Source organism: Musca vetustissima, unplaced genomic scaffold, assembly GCF_032173495.1.
Source record: "Musca vetustissima isolate MV318-11 ecotype Yass unplaced genomic scaffold, APGP_CSIRO_Mvet_v1 utg23012, whole genome shotgun sequence".
Classification (NCBI taxonomy): Eukaryota; Metazoa; Arthropoda; class Insecta; order Diptera; family Muscidae; genus Musca; species Musca vetustissima.
Window position 1 is genome coordinate 11398 of NW_026887314.1, and position 21361 is coordinate 32758.

A 21361-nucleotide genomic window follows, 5' to 3' on the forward strand; every position below is an offset into this window, starting at 1 on the left:
TTGCTGTAGAGAGGGCCAAGGGGAATAGAAATGGAAAAAAATTGCTCGTACCGACAATTTTGTGGCAATTCGTTTTGTAATTTTTTTTTTTTTTTTTTGTTGTGTCATTAATTTGATATCCAGAACATTTTCGAACATAAAAAAACATGCACAATATACCAAAAAAAAAAAAAAGGTTTTAAAACCGAATTGCCTTGTATAGACGCATGAAGCAATTTCAAAAGAGAACGATAAAAATTGCCGCAAGTAAACTCGCCTAATTTAATCAGGACTATACTTTGAGAATTCCCATAAATAACCCACAATTCGATTTTATACTAAAATATAATCTTAGAATATATATTAAGGGTAATACAATAACCTTTCAAAAACAATCGGAAGATGTTTTTAATTTCAAATATTGGAAATGAGTCGAAGCATTATAGAAATCCCAAGAAAATAGTCAGAGATGAGTCTGTCGATTTCATATTAAAATATAATCATGAATAAACAACATGCGTATGTAAAGGGGAGATCATGAAGCAGTATTGACGACACCTTCGCTAAGAACCATACCTTAGCGGTATGCATTGACATTGAAGGATCCTTCAGCAATGTCAGCATTAATACGCTTATCCAATCCTTGGATACTTTCCAAGTTGACCGGGCAATCATAGACTGGGTTAACTATATGCTAAGGAATAGAGGGATTAGCTGTAGCATACAGGACATAACAATCAGAGATAAAGTAGGCCAGGGAACACAACAAGGAGGAATATTGTCACCGGTCCTGTGGGTAACTACCATAAATTGACCCTTAAGGAACTTAACCGATAAAGGATTTGAACCAGTCTGTTATGCAGATGACGTTATAATACTTCTTATGGGAAAAAATCCTAACTTACTATGCAGGAAAGGTGCTAAATATCGCCTACGATTGGGCTAAACCGAAGGGCTTAAACGTAAATCCTGACGAAACGGAGATATGTCTCTCCACTAGAAAGACAAAAATAGGTCAGTATGAAGAGCCAAAACATATCAAACAAAATTAAGTATCTGGTAGTAATTCTAGACAGGAAACTTAAATGGAAAGACCACATACAGCAAAAGACTGACAAGGCCCATGGTCTTTCTGTAGAAGAGCCGAAGGCTCTAAATGGAGTTTCAATCCTAAGATAATACACTGGATCTATAAGAGCATTACTAGATTAGAACTTATGCGTCTGTTTTCTGGTGGACAGCAATGGGTAAAAAATTTAACGGAAAAGCGTTGCAAAAAGTTCAGAAAACGTGTTGCCTAGGTATATGTGGGGCAATGCGTATAACACCAATTGGGGCTTTGGAGACAATACTATATATACATCCAATAGACATCCATATTAAATATGAAGCGGCGGTTGCAGTTTTAAGACTTAAAGCTATGGACGAGTGGATAAATGCCGGACACAACATACCGCACAAAAACATATTATAGGCAACTACTGAGTTGATTCAGACCGCATACCTGAAACGAGAGTAGTAACACGGTGCGAACTATAATACATGGTAGAGAACAATGGAATAGTGGAACACTAGTTCAGATGCCGGCTGGAAACGGTTGCTACACAGATGGCTCTCGACTAGAAGGAAAAACTGGACTGGCTCTTTTATCGGAGAACCGGGTACCGAAATTTTTCTTCGCCTTACAGATCACAGCACGATCATACAGAGTAATGAGCTAATGAGGCCCGCCGAATGACGGGTATTCTTACGGGACACCTCAGCCTAAAGGCACATCTACTCAAGATTGGATGTGAAGGTAGCAGCATGTGCAAAGCGTGTGGGGAAGATAGTGAAACGCTGGAACATTTCCTGTGTCATTTTCCAGCATTTACATGCCTTCGGAAACAATTCTTGGGAAATGGCACTTTTCACGGACTAACCGAATGGAGAAAACTGAAGGAGTTCTCAAAAAATTCCTGAATCCATAGGGGAATCAAACCCAAAATGTTTTAATCTCAACTTTCCCTAATTCTACCTTTCTGCGCATTTCTAGAGCACACAACAGGCTTCAATTGGCTTATGTGTATGTCCTTCCCATGTTAAACATGTGGTGGTATTATCCACCCCTCTTTTCTACCTAACCTAATCATGGAATTTGTACTAGACGTAATACCGACCCCCCGGAATTAAAGGGAGTCAAGTATTATATTATCCGAAAGAGGTTCTTCTCGCATTCATAAATGATTTTCGTTCAAATTTCTATTGACAGAAAAGACAAAACAGTTTCTTCGTTTATTTTTCTAACGTCGGAGTTAAGTTATTTTGAAATCACATAGATTAGGAATGTCTGGAAGCAGTGAAAGAAATGTAATCTTAGGTAACGAATATATATTACAGACCATAAGAAATTTTCAAAGTATCTGAAAGGCTTGTCCTCAAATTACGGAATGATTTCCTTTCATATTTCTAACGCCGTTAGTTAGAAAGCCTTATAGTCATTTCTGGAAGACAGAAGACACACAACCCCTTATTCCAAATTTTGAAGATAAAAGTCACTTTTTCCACCCAAGTGACCGTAAGGATACGTAATGAAACGCAAAAGTCGAATTCGATTAATCGAAAGTCGATTTACTTATCCCTAGTCGGATGACTATCGATTTGAATCTGAAATTAAAAAGGCGTCAGATCCATTGCCACATATCGACATGGAAGAGGAGTTTCATTTTAAATTAAGAAGGCTCTTGTTGAGCCATCCGTCGGGTTATATATTATCGAAGATACAACGACCACATAGAAACGATAATCATTAGTGTTATCGTTTCCTTGTGGTTGGCAGCCGAATATACCTTCCAAAAGTCTTCCAAAGAAATCATATTTTATAAAAATGACTTGTTTATACGTTTTCTATACAAATGACTGATGCAATTGACATTTTTGAATATTTTCATAGTACATTTATTATATTTGAATCACCCTGTTATAATAGGGTGATTAACTTAAATATTACAATAAACCCCTTTTAAAAAACGTGTTATTTTGATTAATGTAATTAATGGGAGATATTGACCCACATCCCGTTTTTGTCTAATATTTTTAAATACCCCACTTACATCAGATTTTGTTTGAATTTACACAAATTTATATATGGGCAAAAAACCTTTGGAGTGAGTACTCAGACCTCGCCGCCGTCTTTTTTATTAGGTTAATACCTTGGTTATTTTTTAATTATTTTATTTCACAACCAGATATTCACTTAATATGTCAATCATTATAATTAACACATTAGAAATTACTTTTGGGGTGATTTTGTAATTTGTATTCAATTATATTTTTAGAATAATTTAAAAAAAATCAAGAAACTGATTTTGTGTTATGTTTGAAATTCCAAAGAATTTTTTTAATTTCAATGTAATTTAGAACTTATATACATACAATAAAATAGCTTGGAAGTTCGCTTAGTACATAAAGTAAAAAAAAAAAATAATTATCTTGACTAAAGCACTATTGGATTGCCATTTAGAATTGATAAAAACCACATCTGAGTTGAGGCAATCTGACAGAACGTGTGTTCCATAAGCCATAAAAAAATTCCCAGCTCATTCAATTTGAAAACCCATGTTCCGAGATGTTGTCTTTCACTTGATATTTCCATCGGATTAGTGGCCTTCCCTTTGGGGTGAATCCTCAGTTGGCTCGCTTTTATATGCCTTTTGAGCATTTTTGATGGCGTCCTCATCCATTCTCACAACATAACCTACCCAACTATATCGATGGCCGAGAATCGATGGTACAGCCCATGGTTCATTCGACGGCGATATTTACCGTCGACGCAGATCGACCCTAGATCTTCCGGAGAATTTTTCTCCCAAACACTCCAAGAACTGACTCCTCTGCTTGCGCAAGTACCCATGCTTCAGATGTATACAACAGCACGGGTAGTATCAGCGTCTTGTAGAGTGTGAGTTTGGTCTTGCGAGAGGTGGCCTTGCTCTTGAATTGCTTACTCAGACCATAGTAGCATCTGTTGGCCAACACTATTCTTTTCCGGATTTCAAAACTGATGTCATTTGTTTTATTTATGGCGGTACCGAGGTATATAAAATCGTTCACAATTTCGAAGCTGTAGTTTTTAAGTTCCACAGTTGGTCCGAGTCTACTGGACGTCTTGCACGTTGATACCATTGGCTTGGTCTTCTCGCCATTTACTGCCAGTCCCACTTTGGCAGACTCTTTCTCAATTCGTTCTCAATGTTCGACCCATTATGTCGATGTCGTTGGCGAGTAACATGTGAGTTTGGTGTAGAGAGTATCATTTCTGTTCACCTTTGCATCTCGCATGATCTTTTTCAGCAGAATGTTAAACAGGTCACACAACAAACGGTCACCTTGTCTGAATCCTCGTTCAGTACTGAAGGTATCCGAGAGGTCCTTTCCGACGTTAATGCTGACATTGTGCCAGTTAAACTTATCCTGCATAGCCGAATTAACTTTGCAGGAATGCCAAACGCAGACATTGCTTTAAACACCTCTGAACGGATAGAGCTGTCGAATGCGAATAGCTGAAATGTGTCGATATATTTTTCGTTGGTCTTTTCCAGGATTTGGCGAAATGAGAAAATCTGGTCTATAGTGGATTTGCCAGGTCTGAAGCCACATTGGTGTGGTCCAATAATGTCATTGACCCATGGCTTCAGTCTTTCAAACAGCACGCTGAATAGCACTTTATATGCGATGGGAAGGAAACTAATTCCTCTATAGTTGACACATATTGTCTTGTTTCCCTTATAATGCACGGCACACAGGATGCTGAGGTTCCAATCATTGGGCGTGCATTCCTCTAGCCAAATTGTACTAATCAGTTGGGGCATGCACCAGATCAGCGTCTGACCGCCGGTCTTGAATTGACCACCGGCTGGTAATCCATCGGCACTTGCTGCTTTATTATCCTTCAGCCGATTAATTGCTATTCTAACCTCATTTTGACTAGGTGGTATACAATCGTCATCTTTTTTTGGTTGAGGGGTATCCTCTTCACCGTTATTATTTGATGCCAGAAGCTTGGCAAAAGGGCCCTTCCAGATTCTCAACACACTGGTTTTCATCTTCATCTCTACAGGAGGATGTGGCTGCACCAAAGCCTTCGGTTTGCTGTTTTACTCGTTGCTAAAATTTCCGGACTTCATTCCGACGCCTGTATATCTCGATTTGCTCACGCTTACTTCTTTTTTCTGAAAATACTATACTCTCTTATTTTCTCCCAATAATTCTCTCTCTCATTACGTGTTGCTACTGTCTGCAACACGTAATGTGCTTCTGTATTATTATTGGGACAAGGAATGCTATCATCTAGCGAGTGGGTAATTTGAGCGAAATAGCCTTCTACTATCTGTTGTGTTTGTAGCTTTTCGACGTCGAGTTTCAGGGTTGTGTTAGATCGCACCTTTGCTGCTACATTTAGACGAGTGTGAAACTTGGCTGCCACAAGGTAATGGTCCGAATCGATATTCGCTCCTCGGATCGATCGAACGTCTAAAACACTAGATGAATGCATTCCGTCTATTACAACATAATCAATTTTATTTCTCGTTGTTTGATCGGGAGAAATCCAAGTGGCCTTGGGTATATCGAGATGCCTGAATCTAGTGCTGCCAATTTTTTTTTTCCGATTTTTGCCAATTTTTTTCCGATTTTTGCATTAAAATTTCCTACCATGGCCAGGGCAGCGGTCATGTGCTGTCTCTAGAGGCTCGTAAAGTTTTTGGTCTGTTCATCTCTGTCTTCCGTCGGAGAATGGGCACATATAAGAATGCCTTTTATACGGATTATAGCCATTCGTTCATGTACTTGAGTGAATCTGGAGACGTAATCGTCTGATTTGCTTACGCCTGCCCCTTTCCATCGTATTTCCTGTAAGGCAATAATATCGGATTTGTATTTCTTGTGTATATCCGCCAAAGCGAAAACTGCGCCTGTTCTGCTCAATGTGCACACATTCCAAGTGCAGATTCGCAGATCGTGATCTTTTATACGTTTGCGGGGGTCGTCAACATTTAAGGAGTTTGGTTTTCTTTTTCGTTGCTTTTTCATAGTAGGAGAGGTTTTCCGAATGTGAGGTGGTTTTCCCAGTTTCTTATGGGTAAACTCGTGGCACATATTAGGGATGTACTGAATATTAGTAATGTTTGTTGACCTCTTGTCGGTCAAGACAGTGCAAATATCGCGAAATATTGCCCAGGCAGGAAATAAAAATCCGCAGAAAGTTAGAGTTCCGTGGTATCATATGGTCGGCCCCGACCGACTATACTGCTCCGCTCACTGGTTTATTTATTTTTTAATATCATTCTTAAATGTTTATCCTCGCCTGTCAACCTATGATTTCTAATGACAAATCTTTGGAAACTTTCCTCTAAATACATAATACTTTACAATAATACAACGAAGGGCAATTAAAAATGCATACAAATCCAAAAAAATCCATCCATTAATTGTTGACAAGTACTCTCTACTTTTGTTATTTTTGTTGTATAACTAACTACCTGAGGCTTCTTTAGAATCTTTAATTAATTGTCGACAACGTTTCTTCTTCTTTTAAAATTTATATTCATTAGTCTAATCGCATCAAGTGACTGGCAGGCAGGCTGACTGGCGGGATTCTAAAAAAACCAACAACACTCCCATATTGTTGTGAGATTAATTTAAACAAAACAAAAAAAAAAACTGCTGAACATAACAATAATTATAAGTGACTGTAAATATATTTAAATAAAAAAAAACAAAGAGAAAAAATCCACTGTCCTTTTGTTGTTTTTGTATTTTTGTCATTAATCTTTTGAATAGTTTTTTTTAATTATTTTTTTCTATAATTAAATTAAATATCTAATATCTAAACTAGCAGCAGATGCTGCTGTGGGGACTACGAGTGAGTGAATGGTAAACTGATCGTCTGGCCACATCGTTGATGATTTCGTGTTGAAAAATTCCGATTTTATTTTTGTCGTGAACAAAATACACATATTTTAATAGTTAATAACAATAAAAAATTAATAAAATTCATATGCACATGCACATGAAACTGGACAACAGGCTAGGGCTGAATGCAAGGGAGGAAAGAGGAGGCACCTTAAATATTCATTGTAACAATGGCGTAAACAATAGATTCATTGAGGGGCAGTGATCACTTGACAGACATACCATCACGAAGTGAAAAACAAATATTTCAAATTCCACAAATATTTCCATCTGCCCATATTTATAGCGTCTGGTTTCAAGTTTTATTTCAATTCCATTTAATGGTATTTACACCTATCTCCCGCCATTTAAATACAGAATGCAATTTATGAAGGTATGCGGGCCATTTCATAATTTTCAAGCCCTTAAATATATTTAAAAATATTGACTAGGAAATTTTACCGCAAATTTGTTGACTTGTAATTTGCAAATAGAGAATAACTACTGATAAGAAGAAAACATCAAAGATCCATTAGCATTCGCAAAACTTCAAGCCACACCATAAAATACCAATAGTTTATTTTTCGTTGGAGGCAATATTTTAGATAGCGTACCATATTAAATACTGAATATGAAAATTTGGGCCAGGAACTTTAACATACCGAAAATTTAGCGAAATTTGGAGAAATTTGTTATTCCCAAAATTTAAAATGACAAATTACAATCACTTCTTCGGTGGGAAAATCCGGCGAACACCTCCAAAATTCTGAACAGTTCTGAACAGACGGAAGACAAAAATAAACAGACCAAAGAAATTTTTACGAGCGCCAAAAAACAGCATATGACCGCTGCCGTAGCCATGACATTCAAATTCTGTTAGGAGATTTTAATGCAAAAATCGGAACCGAAAATATTTTTGATCCCACCGTCGGAAAATTCAGTCTCCATAGACTTCGCGGCAGCAAAAAAACACGGTAGTTAGCAGCACCAGATCCAAGTATCTCTATATAGACAAGGCCACATGGCGAGAAATCAAATTGATATTGTTGTGATAGACGGAAGGCATTCATCCAATATTTTAGACGTCCCATAGATACGAGGAGCGAATATCGATTCGGACCACTACCCTGCAGCAGTTAAGGTTTCGCACTCGTATAAATGTAGCAACGGTGTGATCTAACACAACACAGAAACTCGACGTCGAATAGCTGCAAACACAAAAGAAAGCAGAAGCCTACTCCGCTCAACTTACCCACTTGCTTGACGAAAGCACTCCTTGCCCCGATAATAATATAGAATCATAATGGCAAAGAATTGCCAAATCCCTACAAATTTCAGCAAAAGCAAAAATTGGGTACCAAAAATCTGAAAAATATCCCAGAACCTATAAGAGATGACGGTAGATTGTATAACACCTAGCCAAGATGAGGTCAGAGTAGAAATTAATCCGCTGAAGAACAATGAAGCAACAGGTGCCGGTGGATTACCAGCCAAACTATTCAAGATCGGTGGGCAGATGCTGGTCAATAGCAGCTGATTAGTACAATTTGGCTAGAGAAATGCATGTCCAATGATTGAAACCTCAGCATCCTGTGTCTCGTGCACAAAAAAGGAGACAAGACGATATGTGCCAAATATAGAGGAATAAGTCTCATTCCCACCGCATATAAAGTGTTATCCAGCGTGCTGTGTGAATCACTGATTGGACAAGGTGACAGTTTGTCGTCTGACTTGTTTAACAGCCTCCTGGAAAAGGCCACACGAGATGCAAATGTGAACTGAAATTGCACTCTGAACACATCACTGTGTAAACATCATATGTTACTCGCCTACGCCTAAGACATCGGGTTGGGTTGCACATGGCGAGCGGTAACAGCCACAGGCTATATCATCTATTCTCGAGCATCGACATAGTCAGAAGGATGGAGCTGCAGCGGCTACTTGGGCTAGATGATAAAAGCGAGCCAAGGGATGGTTCACGCAGAACGGTCTATCAAATTGGATGGGATGCGCACAAGATTGATGCGCTTAGAAATCTTTTTTAAGCTCGGCTTATGGAACAACCGTTCCGTCACAAGCCAGCTAAGAGGGGGCATTTGTTTGGCAGCTATGACCAAATTTGGGCATAATCGAAAATCCGGTATGCTAAATTGCAACCACTACGGTGGTAAATTTTGTGGCTGAAAACTTCAAAATTCCATGAATGGGCCGGATATTAATGCAAGGGCTATAATATGGACTTATATCGAAAATTTTCGACAAATAGTTATTTCACCCTCCAAGGGAGATTAAAATCACTGTGGGGATCATAACAGGTTACTACAGGATTAGATCTCTCACTTCCAAATGGGACATTAACGGAGTGAATTATTGCCGTCCACAATCTTTCCTCTTTTCCACTTTCCAAATTTTCTTTAAATTCAATTTAAATTTAAATACAAAATGTCTCTAAATTGTTCTTCCTCTTCTTGCCTTGCAGATTACCAGCCCCCTCAATATTGAAACGTTGATCGTTTAGAGTCTAGTACAGCATGGAGAAAACGGCGAAAATATCACAATTAAAGTTTTGGAATAAACAGAACAACAACACAAGCAAGGACAAAGACAAGGATGCTGATGCAGTAACGGAAACTAAGAACGGTGCTAACAAAGAGGATTCGAAGGCAGGAAAGCGCAACTGGTTGCATACACCCGAAGCCCTTATCAATGGTCATGTAGTCTATCTAGTCAAAGTAAGTCTGAACTTTTTTTTAAATCAACAAAAAACGCCAAACTAATCTTCCGATCTCTTCTTTTCAGTTCTTTGGCAATGTCCCCGTGGACCAACCCAAGGGTATTGAAGTCGTCAAGGATACCATACGTAAACTGCAATTTGCCCAACAAATGAAGAAGGCCGAAACGGGTACACAGGAGAAATTCAAAAAAGTCGAAATCACCATTAGTGTCGATGGTGTAGCCGTGCAGGAGCCACGCACCCAAAAGATTCTCCATCAGTTCCCGCTGCACAATATCTCGTATTGTGCCGACGAGAAAGGTGTCAAGAAATTCTTTAGTTTTATTGCGAAAACTGTAAAGCCCGCAGCGGGAGATACGAGCAGCTCCAATGGTCGCGGCAGTAGTCCCGACGGTTCGACCCAGTCGTCATCAACCACCGAAGATACACATGAATGTTTTGTTTTCATTTCGAATAAGTTGGCATCGGATATAACATTGACCATCGGTCAGGCATTTGAATTGGCATTTAGGTAAGGATTTGCACATAGACAACATTTTCGGAAAGACTTCTCATAGTAGATAAGATAGAAAACCAAATCGCATTTTCATAGAAGACCTGAAGTTCTTCTTATAAAGAACTCGAATCGATTGTAGAGAAGAATGTTTTCAATTAGATCACATAGAAACATCAAAGTATTCTCAAAGGGGCCCAAGAGTTTTTTTCATTGAACGTTTTTTTTTTCGTTCAAAGAACAGCTCGAAGTTCTTCCTTTAAAAGATAAGAAGGTTTTTCTATTAGAAGAGCCTTAATTATTCTCATAGAAGTTCCGAAGTTCTCTAATAAAAGTTATTCTCAAAGATGAGCAAAAGTTGTTTTTTTTATAGAAGACCAGTAGATCTTCTCCAAGAACACACGAAGTTCTTCTCAAAGAAATTCCGAAAATCTTCTCATAGTAGGACTGAAGGTCTTCTCTTAGAAGACCCAAAGTTCTTATCATAGAAAACCAAATGGTTTTTTCTTCTATGAAGAAGAAGACCTTCAGCTCTTCTATGAAGAAGAAGACCTTCAGCTCGTCTATGAAGAAGAAGACCTTCAGCTCTTCTATGAAGAAGAAGAACTTCAGCTCGTCTATGATGAAGAAGAAAACCTTCAGCTCTTCTATGAAGAAGAAGACCTTCAGCTCTTCTATGCAGAAGAAGAAAACCTTCAGCTCTTCTATGAAGAAGAAAAAGACCTTCAGCTCTTCTATGAAGAAGACCTTCAGCTCTTCTATGAAGAAGACCTTCAGCTCTTCTATGCAGAACAAGAAAACCTTCAGCTCTTCTATGAAGAAGACCTTCAGCTATTCTATGAAAAAGAAGATCTTCAGCTCTTCTACTAAGAAAAATAAGACCTTCAGCTCTTCTATGAAGCAGAAAAAGTTCTTCAGTTGTAGAGATGACTAGAATCTGTAGTAGACGTTCAGTTCTTCAGTATTGGAAATCTTCTGTTCTATTTTAAACTCTCTTCTAATCTCATGTGCTCTCTCTTCCAGAAAATATGTTAGCACCACAGAGAAAACGGAACTTGGCAAGGCCCAACAACAGATTGCCGATTTAGAGAAAACGGTCAACATCTATAAGAATCGACTGAGAGATTTATCCCAAAAGTTGTCGAAATCCGATTTAGATGGATATTTGTTTAAACAAAATATCAAAGACATTTTGGAAGTACCAGCACAACAACAGACCGTGACCACAAATGGTGATGCATCACAGAATTTGACAAATGGATCAAATGGTCTGTCAAATCACGATGATAAGACCCTTTTGATTGATACCAATTCGACAAATTCGCTGAAATCTTCACTGTTCTTACCCGCTGTACCGCCACGTAACAATAACAACAACACCACAACCAATAAATCCATGAATAATAATGCCCAAAAGATGGAGGAGCTATTATTGAATTCCGATTCGGATAGTGATTTTGATCCGCGGGCTGAGGAATCGACGGATGGCAATAGCACTGGAAGTGGTAAAAATATTAGCAATGATTTGTTTGGTTTCGAGCCATCGAATTCGTTTGGTCAACAGCTGTTCTACAACAACAATGATAATAAATTCCATAATAATAACAACAACAATACCAGCATTATTAGCAATAACACATTCAGTGAATTGACCGTAACACCACCATTGTGTAAGTAGTTTGAAATTTTGAAAATCTATTTTCAATATTACAATTTAAACTGTTCTAATTTTTAGTGGCTCCACCACCCAAAGTCTCGGCATCACGTCGCAGTACCTCGGTCACCAACAGCACTTCACCAAATGCCATTAACAATTTAATGACCAATGGCAACAACAACAACAACAATCTTGCCGATCTCTTTGGTTCGGATCCCTTTGATACATCCAACACGGTCAATCACCACCATCAAAGTATTTTCCCCCAGAAGCTGAGTAAAATTTCCGTAGATGATTTCACATTGGAAAGTTTGGACCCCTTGAGGAAATGATTTCCTTCCTCCCCGACACCTTCGAAGGGAACAAAACAAAAAAGAGAGCGCATGGTAGCCAGTTGTTTTATTGTTTGTTTGTAAAATTAAATCTTTCCAATGGGGCGGATCATTGGTTTTGTTCGATCCACAACCCAAGAGATGTGTAATATTGTCAAAAAACGAGAAAAAAAAATATATTCTAAACTATATAAACTGTATAATGATTAGTTTACTTTCACAACTTCCTACCCACATCCCATCCCCAATCTCCCCTCTCTCTCTCTCTCTCTCTCTCTCTCTCTTTAAATAATGTTATTAATTTAAGAATATTATCCGTATAATCTTAGTTATGTATTTATGTTGAATGTATGTGTGATTGGATACAAGTGATTATGAAAAACCCCCTACTCTCCAAAAATGAAATCGTTAAAATAAATTATAAACAGCCTTCTATTATTACCCCAGTATTTTTAGAAGAACAAAATATTTGTGGAAAAGAAACAGTGTTATCATCAACATCAAATTTAGCCCAATTTGAATAAATGTATTTGTATTTTGTATAAAATAAATAATATTATTATTATTAATCGTTTATTTGATAAATAAGAATAAATTTATAATAAAACAAAAATAAATAATCATTATTTTTTTTAATGAATCGGAAAGGATATGGTATATATTTGATTTAATTTATGGATATAGTAGTAGGATCTTCTATGAAGAAGAAGACCTTCAGATTTTCTATGAAGGAGAAGAAGACCTTCAGCTCTTCTATGAAGAAGAAGAACACCTTCAGCAATTCTATGAAGAAGAAGAAGACCTTCAGTTCTTCTATGAAGAAGAAGATGACCTTCAGCTCTTCTATGAAGAAGACCTTCAGCTCTTTTATGAAGAAGAATAAGAATAAATTTATAATAAAACAGAAATAAATAATCATTATTTTTTAATGAATCGGAAAGGATATGGTATATATTTGGTTCATTTATGGATAGAGTAGTAGGATCAAATACTTACTTATGTTTCGACGAGGTTTTGCAGGACGAATAGAGGGGGTAAGTTCAATTTATTCATCATCTTCTAAGTTTCTGAAACTGAGCAGTCTTTCGATTTTGTGGCCTAGGAATCTTGAATATTCGAAATATATTAATCAAAAACAAATGCTTCTTTAAGATAGCACAGACGGCCCAACTTATTTTGGAACCTTTAACCTTAACTGGCTTAGGCACGTATGTCTTGTTCGCAGCTCTTCCAATAAATATATCCCAAATATATCGAAAATTGGGCGGTGCCTTTATATATGAGGGCTATGCCTAAACATGAACCGATATAGCCCATCTTCGAACTTAATCTGCCTGCAGACAAAAGACAACTCTATGCAAAATTTTGGCCATCTATCTCAATTCCTTCAAAAGCATGATTACAACAGACGGACGGACGACCATGGCTAGATCGTCTTAGAATTATTCTGATTGGCTTTAACATGGCAAAGCCCAGGCTTATTTTGGTCCCTCTTCCATCGCAGTTGTAGACACTGACGTCCCTGCTGTGTCACCTGGTTTGGTATTTTGGTAGCTATTTTTATCACCCGTTTAAATAGTGAGCTCATATGTGCCGAGAGTTCATCCATAACAACTATCAAAAATTGGGTTGAGGCGTCGGGTTAGTTGCCCATAATCGGGAGAAAGAGAGAACCAAAGAGAACCAATCCCTCCTAATTTTTACAACCTTCGCAAACGTTCTGCGAATCTGCAGTTTTCGCTTTGGCGGATGTACTCAAGAAGTACAAAGTCGATATTATTTTGCCTTATAGGAAATGCGATGGAAAGGGACTGGCGTAAGTAACTCAGATGATGCCATGAAACGAGACATTAATTTGGCTGCGGATTTATGGTTAACAGGAGAATAAAAGACCTCGTCTCCAGATTCACTACAGTAGTTTAGCAAATTGCGATAATCCGCATAAAACGATGTTCTTCCACATCAATCTTATTTGCGCCCATGATCCAACGGAAGACAAAGATGAACAGACCAATGACATATTTTACGAGCGCATAGAAACAGCATACGACCGCTGCCCTGGCCATGACATTAAAATGTTGCTAGGATATTTTAATGCAAAAGTCGGAAGGGAAAATATTTTTGGTCTCACAGATGGAAAATTCAGCCTCCATGAAGAAACATACGACAACGACATGAGGTTGACTGACTTCGCAGCAGAAAAAAGCATGGTAGTTAGCAGCACCACATTCAAGCATCTCGATATACCCAAAGCCATTTGGATTTTTCCCGATCAAGCAACGAGAAATCAAATAGATAAAGTTGGGATCTAACACAACACGGAAACTCAACGCCGAAAAGCTATTGGGTACCAAAGACCACCATCAAGAAACCCATTGCACAACACTGGTGTACAGGAGTCAAAAATAAGTCCGGAAATGTTACCAATGAGTAAAATACCAAACCGAAGGCTTTGGTACAGGCACATCCTCCTGTAGAGATGAAGATGAAAACCTGGTGACAAATACAGACAGCGTGTTGGGGATCTGGAAGGAGTATTTTGCAAAGCTTCCGGTATTAAATAGTGACGGCGAAGAAGATACCTCTGAACCAATTAGAGATGACTGTAGCCAAGATGAGGTCAGGATAGCAATTAATCGGCTGAAGAATAATAAAGCAGCGGGTGCCGATGGATAACTGCACCATGTCGAGTATATAAAAATGTTCTTAAAATGGTCGGGTACTTGGTCTTCCTTAAATCAATCAGGAAATATGGAGCTAACCAATAAACATGGTTCAATATTGATAATTTTTAGTAAATTTATGGCTTGGGCTATGAAGGCTATATGAGCCGCTCAGCAAGAATTGAACTTCATAATGTAGAATGGATAACGGCGCTAATCTTTATTATTCTGCAATTATATTATAAATATAAGAAGTTAAGACTATACCAAAGCATTTGACTCTTAAATTAAAGATTTTTCTAAAGGTAGAATTAAACGAATAGCTCAAGTGTGTTTACGAATTACCAAAAAAAGTGATTAAATTGAAAAACAAAATTTTCAATTTGCTATTTCGTTGCTAGAAATACTTGATTAATAATTTTGCTACATACCTTAACTTCTTTTGTTATTATTATTATTAGGAAAAACTGTCAGAAATTCGTGCGAAATGACAATATTTTATTAAATACGTTCTTAATAAAAATGTTTTATATATTTGTTTTTTTTATGTTTTTTGTTTTTATTTTCTACACAACGCTAGTTTCTCTTTTATTTGTTATGTATATATTTATTTTTTTTCTTAAAAAATTAGGAAACAAACACAATAAAACGGACACACAAAGATAAACAATTATAAAACTACAACACAATATTGTGTTTAAAGCAAGTTAGTAAGTTTTTTGTTTCGTTTTTACTCTTCTTAATTAATATTTTGTTTTGTTTTTTTTTTTTTTAATAAATTGTGGAATTTGTTCTTGTAATAAATAGTAAATATGCTTTTGTTGAGTCTCATTTGTGTAGAACATAAACAGTTTTTGTTTCCATACAAAATACTCGGTTGGTTTCCTGATATCGATTTTTGTTTTTTTTTTAAGACTATAAGCTAAGTTTTTTTGAAGGTTTTAATTTTTGTGCTAGAAATGTTACAAAAAACATATCGTCGTCATACTGTTGTCGCTTGGAATTCGTGTAGGTTATTTGGGATTCGACTATAATATTTGGGATTCGAAATAAAGAAGAATCTTGTCAAAATCTGATAATCCGCTTGTTGTTGACCGCGAGTGCTGTTGAGCGTTTGGTGTCACATTGCTGTTTGCAGTTCATGATGTTGTTGTTGCTGTTTTGGTTATTGCATATACCCTGCACTGTTGTTGTGGCGGTGTCCTGTTGGCCATGGACTTCATTTCTCCAGATCTTAAATGGCTCCATTGATACGTTTCGGTCCCGTGGCATTCATTTGCCGGGTATTCATATCGGAATTCTAAAAATAATTTTGTTATTTTTTTACATAAATTTGTGGATGTTGTAAAAATGTTATTATTAAAGCCATACAATACGCTTTTGGGGTGAACTAGTGCACAGTTTGAATACAAATCGTGTGTATTTCTAAAGAATATAAGTGTAAATAAAAATAAAAAGAACCAAAAAAAATAATAGAATTTTAAACTCGACCATACCAACCCCCTATACGTCCATTAAAAAATCCATAAAAAAGCTACTCGAAAACCCGAGATAAAAGAAATATAAGTTTTGTACCAGGCCAGACTTTTTGAGGTTTCTCAGGCACAACTACCTTATGAACTTCCGAGATCGGGCCAGCCTTTGATTTTCTATGAGAAAGATCATTCTCCATTCCTCTATTAAAAAAAACAAAGATCTCCGTATGTTTTGGTCTTCTGGGAAGAAGGTCTTCAATGAAGAAAACATCGTTCTGATATGACAAATTTCGGGTGTTCTGGTGTGGGGAAAACTTTTAATTTCAAACTTGAATTTTCAAATCAAAGGTCTTCTACAAACAAAATCATTCAGGTCTATCATGAAGGCCATCTTCTGGTCTTCTATGGTATTCCAGGAAGAAGAATAAGTCTATCCTCTGGTCTTCAATTCCCACCATTTGGTATTCCAGGAAGAACATCTTTAGATCTTCTATTAAGAAGACCACCTTCTGATTTTTATGTAGATCTGATGGTGGGTTTCTATTAAAAAAAAACTCTTCTGGTATTCTATTAGGTATTCGGTATTCCAAAAAGAATAATCCACTCTTTGAGTTTCTTTTAACAAAATCAACATTTTGAAGAAGAAAACCTTCAGTTCCTGTATTAAAAAGAAGACCTTTAGTTTTGCTGTGAGGAATTATACCTTTTCTGAAGACCTTCGCATCTGCTAAGAGGAAGAACACCTTCAGCTCAACTATGGAGAAGAAGACATTCAGCTCACAGCCTATGACCCAAAACAACAGAGTGAAAATCGTGTCAGCCGATTTCTTTTCGGTTCACAGTAGCCATATCGCTTATGTTGCCCAAAATCAACGCCATATTCGCAGTGGACTGAAATAGAACGTGGCTTACAGTAGAACAACAGGACCGTCGTTCTTATTTGAAACGTTGGACGTAGGGGATGATAGATACCAAGCAACGGCTCTATTTTTAACATGGCGAAGCCCAGGCTTACCTTGGTACCTTTTTCATCTCAATTGTGACAGCGGTGTCACCTGAGGTAGCTACTTTCATCATCCATCGAATTAGTGAACTGATATGTGCCACGAGTTCACCCATTAGAACTAAAAAAATGGATTGAGGCGTCGGGTTAGTTCCCCACACTCGGAAATCCCTACTACAAGGAGAAAGCAACGAAAAAGAAAACCAAACCGCCTAATATTGACGACACCCGAAAACTTATCGTGATGCTTTCTGCACTTGGAATGTGCGCACGTTGCACAAAATCGGCGAAGTTCTCGCGTTGGCGGATGTACTAACGAAGTACAAAACCGATATTATTGCCTTACAGGAAATGCGACGATTATGTACTGTATTATAGCTGCCATGAAACGCGACATGAATTCGGATGCGGATTTATGGTTAAAAAGAGAATAAAAGACCTCGTCCAGTAGATGAGCGATTGCTATAATCCGTATTAAAGTTATTCTACATCAGTCTTATTTGCGCCTATGCTCCGACGGAAGACAAAGATGAGCAGACCAAAGACATATTTTACGAGCGCCTAAAAATACAATATGACCGCTGCCCTGGCCATGACATTAAAATTCTGCTAGGAGATTTTAATACAAAAATCGGAAGGGAAACTATTCTTGGCCCCACCGTCGTAAAAATTCAACCTCGTTGAAGAAACATACGACAACGACATGAGTTTGATTGACTTCGCGGCAGTAAAAAACAGGGTAGTTAAAAGTACCAAGAATCTTGATATACAGAAGGCCTCTTGGATTTCTCCCGCTCAAGCAAGGAGAAATCAAATTTATCATATTGTGATAGACTGAAGGCATTCAGGAGCGAGGAGCCAATATCGATTCAGACCACTATTTTGTAGCAGCCAAGGTTCGCACTCGTCTTAATGCGCAAGCAGCAAAGGTACGATCTAACACAACACGGAAACTCGACGTCGAAAACCTGCAAACACAACAGATAGCAGAACAATCAGGAGTGTCGTAATGCTACTGTGATGAAAAATGCAGTGTATATGGCAACCATGTAAACAGTAGCAACACGCAACGCGAAAGGGAATTGTCGGGGCAAAAGGAGAAATGAGTAACATGTTTTTTGAAAAAGAAGAAAGAAAAAAACGACAGCTTGAGCAAATCGAGCAAATGAGCAGGCACATCCTCTTGTAGCGAAGAAGAAGGAAACTTGGTGACAGATGCAGACAGCGTGTGAGGATCTGGAATGTGCAATTTGCAAAGCTTCTGGTATCAAGTAGTAACGATGAAGAAGATACCCCGAGAACCAATAAGAGATAACGGTATAGATTGTACATCACCTAGCCAAGCAATTAATTGGCTAAAGACTAGCAATTAATTGGCTAAAGACTAATAAAGCAGCAGGTGCCGATGGTGGTCTATTCAAGACCGGTGGTCAGACGCATGCACCAACTGATTAGTAAATTTTTTCTAGAGGAATGCATGCCCAATGATTGGAACCTCAGCATCATGTGGCTCGTGCACAAAAAGGAGAAAAGACAATATGAGGCAACTATAGAGGAATTAGTCTCCTTCGCACCGCGTATAAAGTGCTATCCAGCGTACAGTGTGAACGACTGAAGTCAATGATCATTGACATTATTGGACCATACTAATCCGGCTTCAGACCTATATAGATCAGATTTTCACACTGCGACAAATCCTGGAAAATTTGACTATAAAGCCGCATTCAACAGCCCTATGCAGGATAACTTTAACTGGCACAAGGTCGGAGCCCCTCAGAACCAAACGAGGATTTTTACACATCTTGCTGGAACAGGTCATATGAGAGGCAAAGGTGAACAGAAATGGCACTCTGTACACCAAACAACACATGTTACTCGCCTACGCCGATGACATCGACACAATGGGTCGAACATTGCTAGCGGTAACAGCGATCTTTGAACTAATTGAGAAGAGTCTGCCAAAGTGGGTATGACAGTAAATGGCGAGAAGATCAAGATGATGGTATCAACGCGCAAGACGTCCAGTAGACTCGGACCAATTGTGGAACTTGAGATCTGCAGCTTCGAGGTAGTGAACGATTTTATATACCTTGGTATCGCCATAAGCAAAACTAATAACATCAGCTTTGAAATCCGGAGAAGGATAGTCTTGGCCAATAGATGCTACTATGGTCTAAGTAAGCAATTCAATAGCAAGGTGACCTCTCGCCATATCAAACTCGCACTCTACAAGACGCTGATACTACCCGTGCTACCTCGGTCTCGGTCATGTTGTGAGAATGGATGAAGATGCCCCAGTTCACACAGAAGGGGAAGGTCACAAATTCAATGGAAAAAGATCAAGTGGAAGACAACATTTCGAAATATGGTCTTTTAAATTACTTTTTTAGGTTCGGCTTATGGAACAAATGTTCTGTCACAAGCTAGCTAAGTAAGGGAGATAATCTTTAGATCTTCTATTATGAAGACCAATTTTTTGATTTTCTAACCTGATGGTAGTCTTGTATTAAAAAAAAACAACATTTTTGGTCTTCTATGAGGTATTTGAACTTTGGGCTTCTATTAAAGGCCTGGAAAATGGGGAGGTTGGTACTACTACTGTAGCCAAGCAAAGAGGTGCATGGTACGTCGATTTCACTTCCGTCCCCAGAAAATAATTATATTTTCATTCGACCAAAATCAACAGCATATTCGCAGAAAACTGAACCAGAATAGGTCCTAGGTCCTTGTTTGAAACATTGGATAATCAAATATATGTGTGGAGGCCTGTTACATATGGAATTCAAAAACAGTAGCCAAATAACCGTGAGTGAAACAGGAAGTTCCCCAGGGAGATGTTCTACCTTTCTGAAATTCCATAACTGCGAGAATTCGTAGTGTATGCGAATGATGATGGAGTCGGGTCCCATTATCGATGGCATATGTGAAATGTTAAATTTCTATATAGGTGAACTGTACCAAAGTACAGTTCTTTCATCTGAAGAATATGAAAATATCCGACGCCAAATTCACAGCCACACTATTTATCACATGAATGAACTCCTGCTGAACATAATAGTCAAAGGGGCACAAATTTGGACCACAAATTACCGCAAAATGTTGGCTGTAAAGTTCAACAAAGTTGAAACAGTAACAACGTTCTTAGCTTTTTCATAGTAGGTTGGGTTTTCCGAGAGTGTGCAACTAACCCGACGCCTCAACCCATTTTTTATAGTTCTTATGGGTGAACTCGCGGCACATATTAGCTGACTATTTCATCGGGTGATGAGAATAGCTCCCCAGGTGGCACCGCGGCAGCTCTTGGGGTGAGGTGAGGCAGCTCTTGGGGTTTTTGAGAGAAAAATTCTCCGAAAGATCTACGGGCCGATCTGCGTCGACGGTGAATATCGGCGTCGAATGAACCACGAGCTTTACAATTTATACGCGGACATCGACATAGTCAGTCGTATTGAGCTGCAGCGACTACGGTGGCTAGGCCATGTTATGCGGATGAATGAAAATGCCCCAGCTCAAAAGGCATATACAAATGAGCCAACTGATGGTTCCCGTAGAAGGGGAAGGCCACGAATTAGATGGAAAGACCAAGTAGAAAACAACATCTTGGAACGTGGTCTTCCAAATTGGTGGACTTGTGGACAAGACCGACGCGCTTGGAAATCTTTTTTAAGCTCGGCTTATGGAACAACCGTTCTGTAACAAGCCAGCTAAGTAAGTAAGTAACAACGTTCTCAAGTCCCTTATCGACAGGTCTTGGGGTGCGGACAAAGAAACCTTGTTGACATTTTTCAAAGCAAAAGGTCCGTTTGTGGTACGCTATACGGCACTGGTGCGGTATGAGAATGTCAGCACTGAGAAGGGTGACACCTTATGACAAGAGTGGATCATTTATATAAGGAAGTGGAGACCTTTCCCGCATCCCGACACAACAGAATGTTGTCGCTGTATCCGGAACCATCTATGCCATTACCCAGCACGTTATGGGAGAACGTCATGATCAAGAAGGAGCGAGAGAGAGGTCCAAAGGTATAATAGACAACCCATAGATTCACAGGCCTATCCTCCAAAAATGAATGACATTCACGTGAAAACAGTAAT

General features: G+C 38.3%; 2 protein-coding genes across 2 annotated transcripts in view; one reads left to right on the plus strand and one right to left on the minus strand.

The window, feature by feature from the left end:
• Positions 1–9412: 9412 nt before the first annotated feature.
• On the plus strand, positions 9413–12135 carry LOC133334865 (PTB domain-containing adapter protein ced-6). Its single transcript, XM_061543180.1, has 4 exons — positions 9413–9641; positions 9709–10154; positions 11160–11806; positions 11872–12135. Exons 1-4 carry the CDS (start codon positions 9441–9443, stop codon positions 12123–12125), a joined length of 1548 nt encoding a protein of 515 aa, XP_061399164.1. The 5' UTR covers positions 9413–9440; the 3' UTR covers positions 12126–12135.
• A 3838-nt stretch (positions 12136–15973) lies between these two features.
• The window catches only part of LOC133334864 (pyruvate dehydrogenase (acetyl-transferring) kinase, mitochondrial), a 44567-nt gene continuing 39179 nt past the window's right edge, over positions 15974–21361 (minus strand). Inside the window, exon 7 of the mRNA XM_061543178.1 lies at positions 15974–16088. Within this exon, the coding sequence (XP_061399162.1) occupies positions 16023–16088 (66 nt within the window). The 3' untranslated portion in view covers positions 15974–16022. The remainder of the gene's footprint in view (positions 16089–21361) is intronic.

Bases quoted from the DNA above. Each gene is read 5' to 3' on its own strand.
- LOC133334865 (XM_061543180.1), top strand. From the start codon at position 9,441: ATGGAGAAAACGGCGAAAATATCACAATTAAAGTTTTGGAATAAACAG. The intron at 10,155-11,159 runs GTAAGGATTTGC...TCTCTCTTCCAG, and splicing joins GCATTTGAATTGGCATTTAG to AAAATATGTTAGCACCACAG. The intron at 11,807-11,871 runs GTAAGTAGTTTG...TCTAATTTTTAG, and splicing joins GACCGTAACACCACCATTGT to TGGCTCCACCACCCAAAGTC.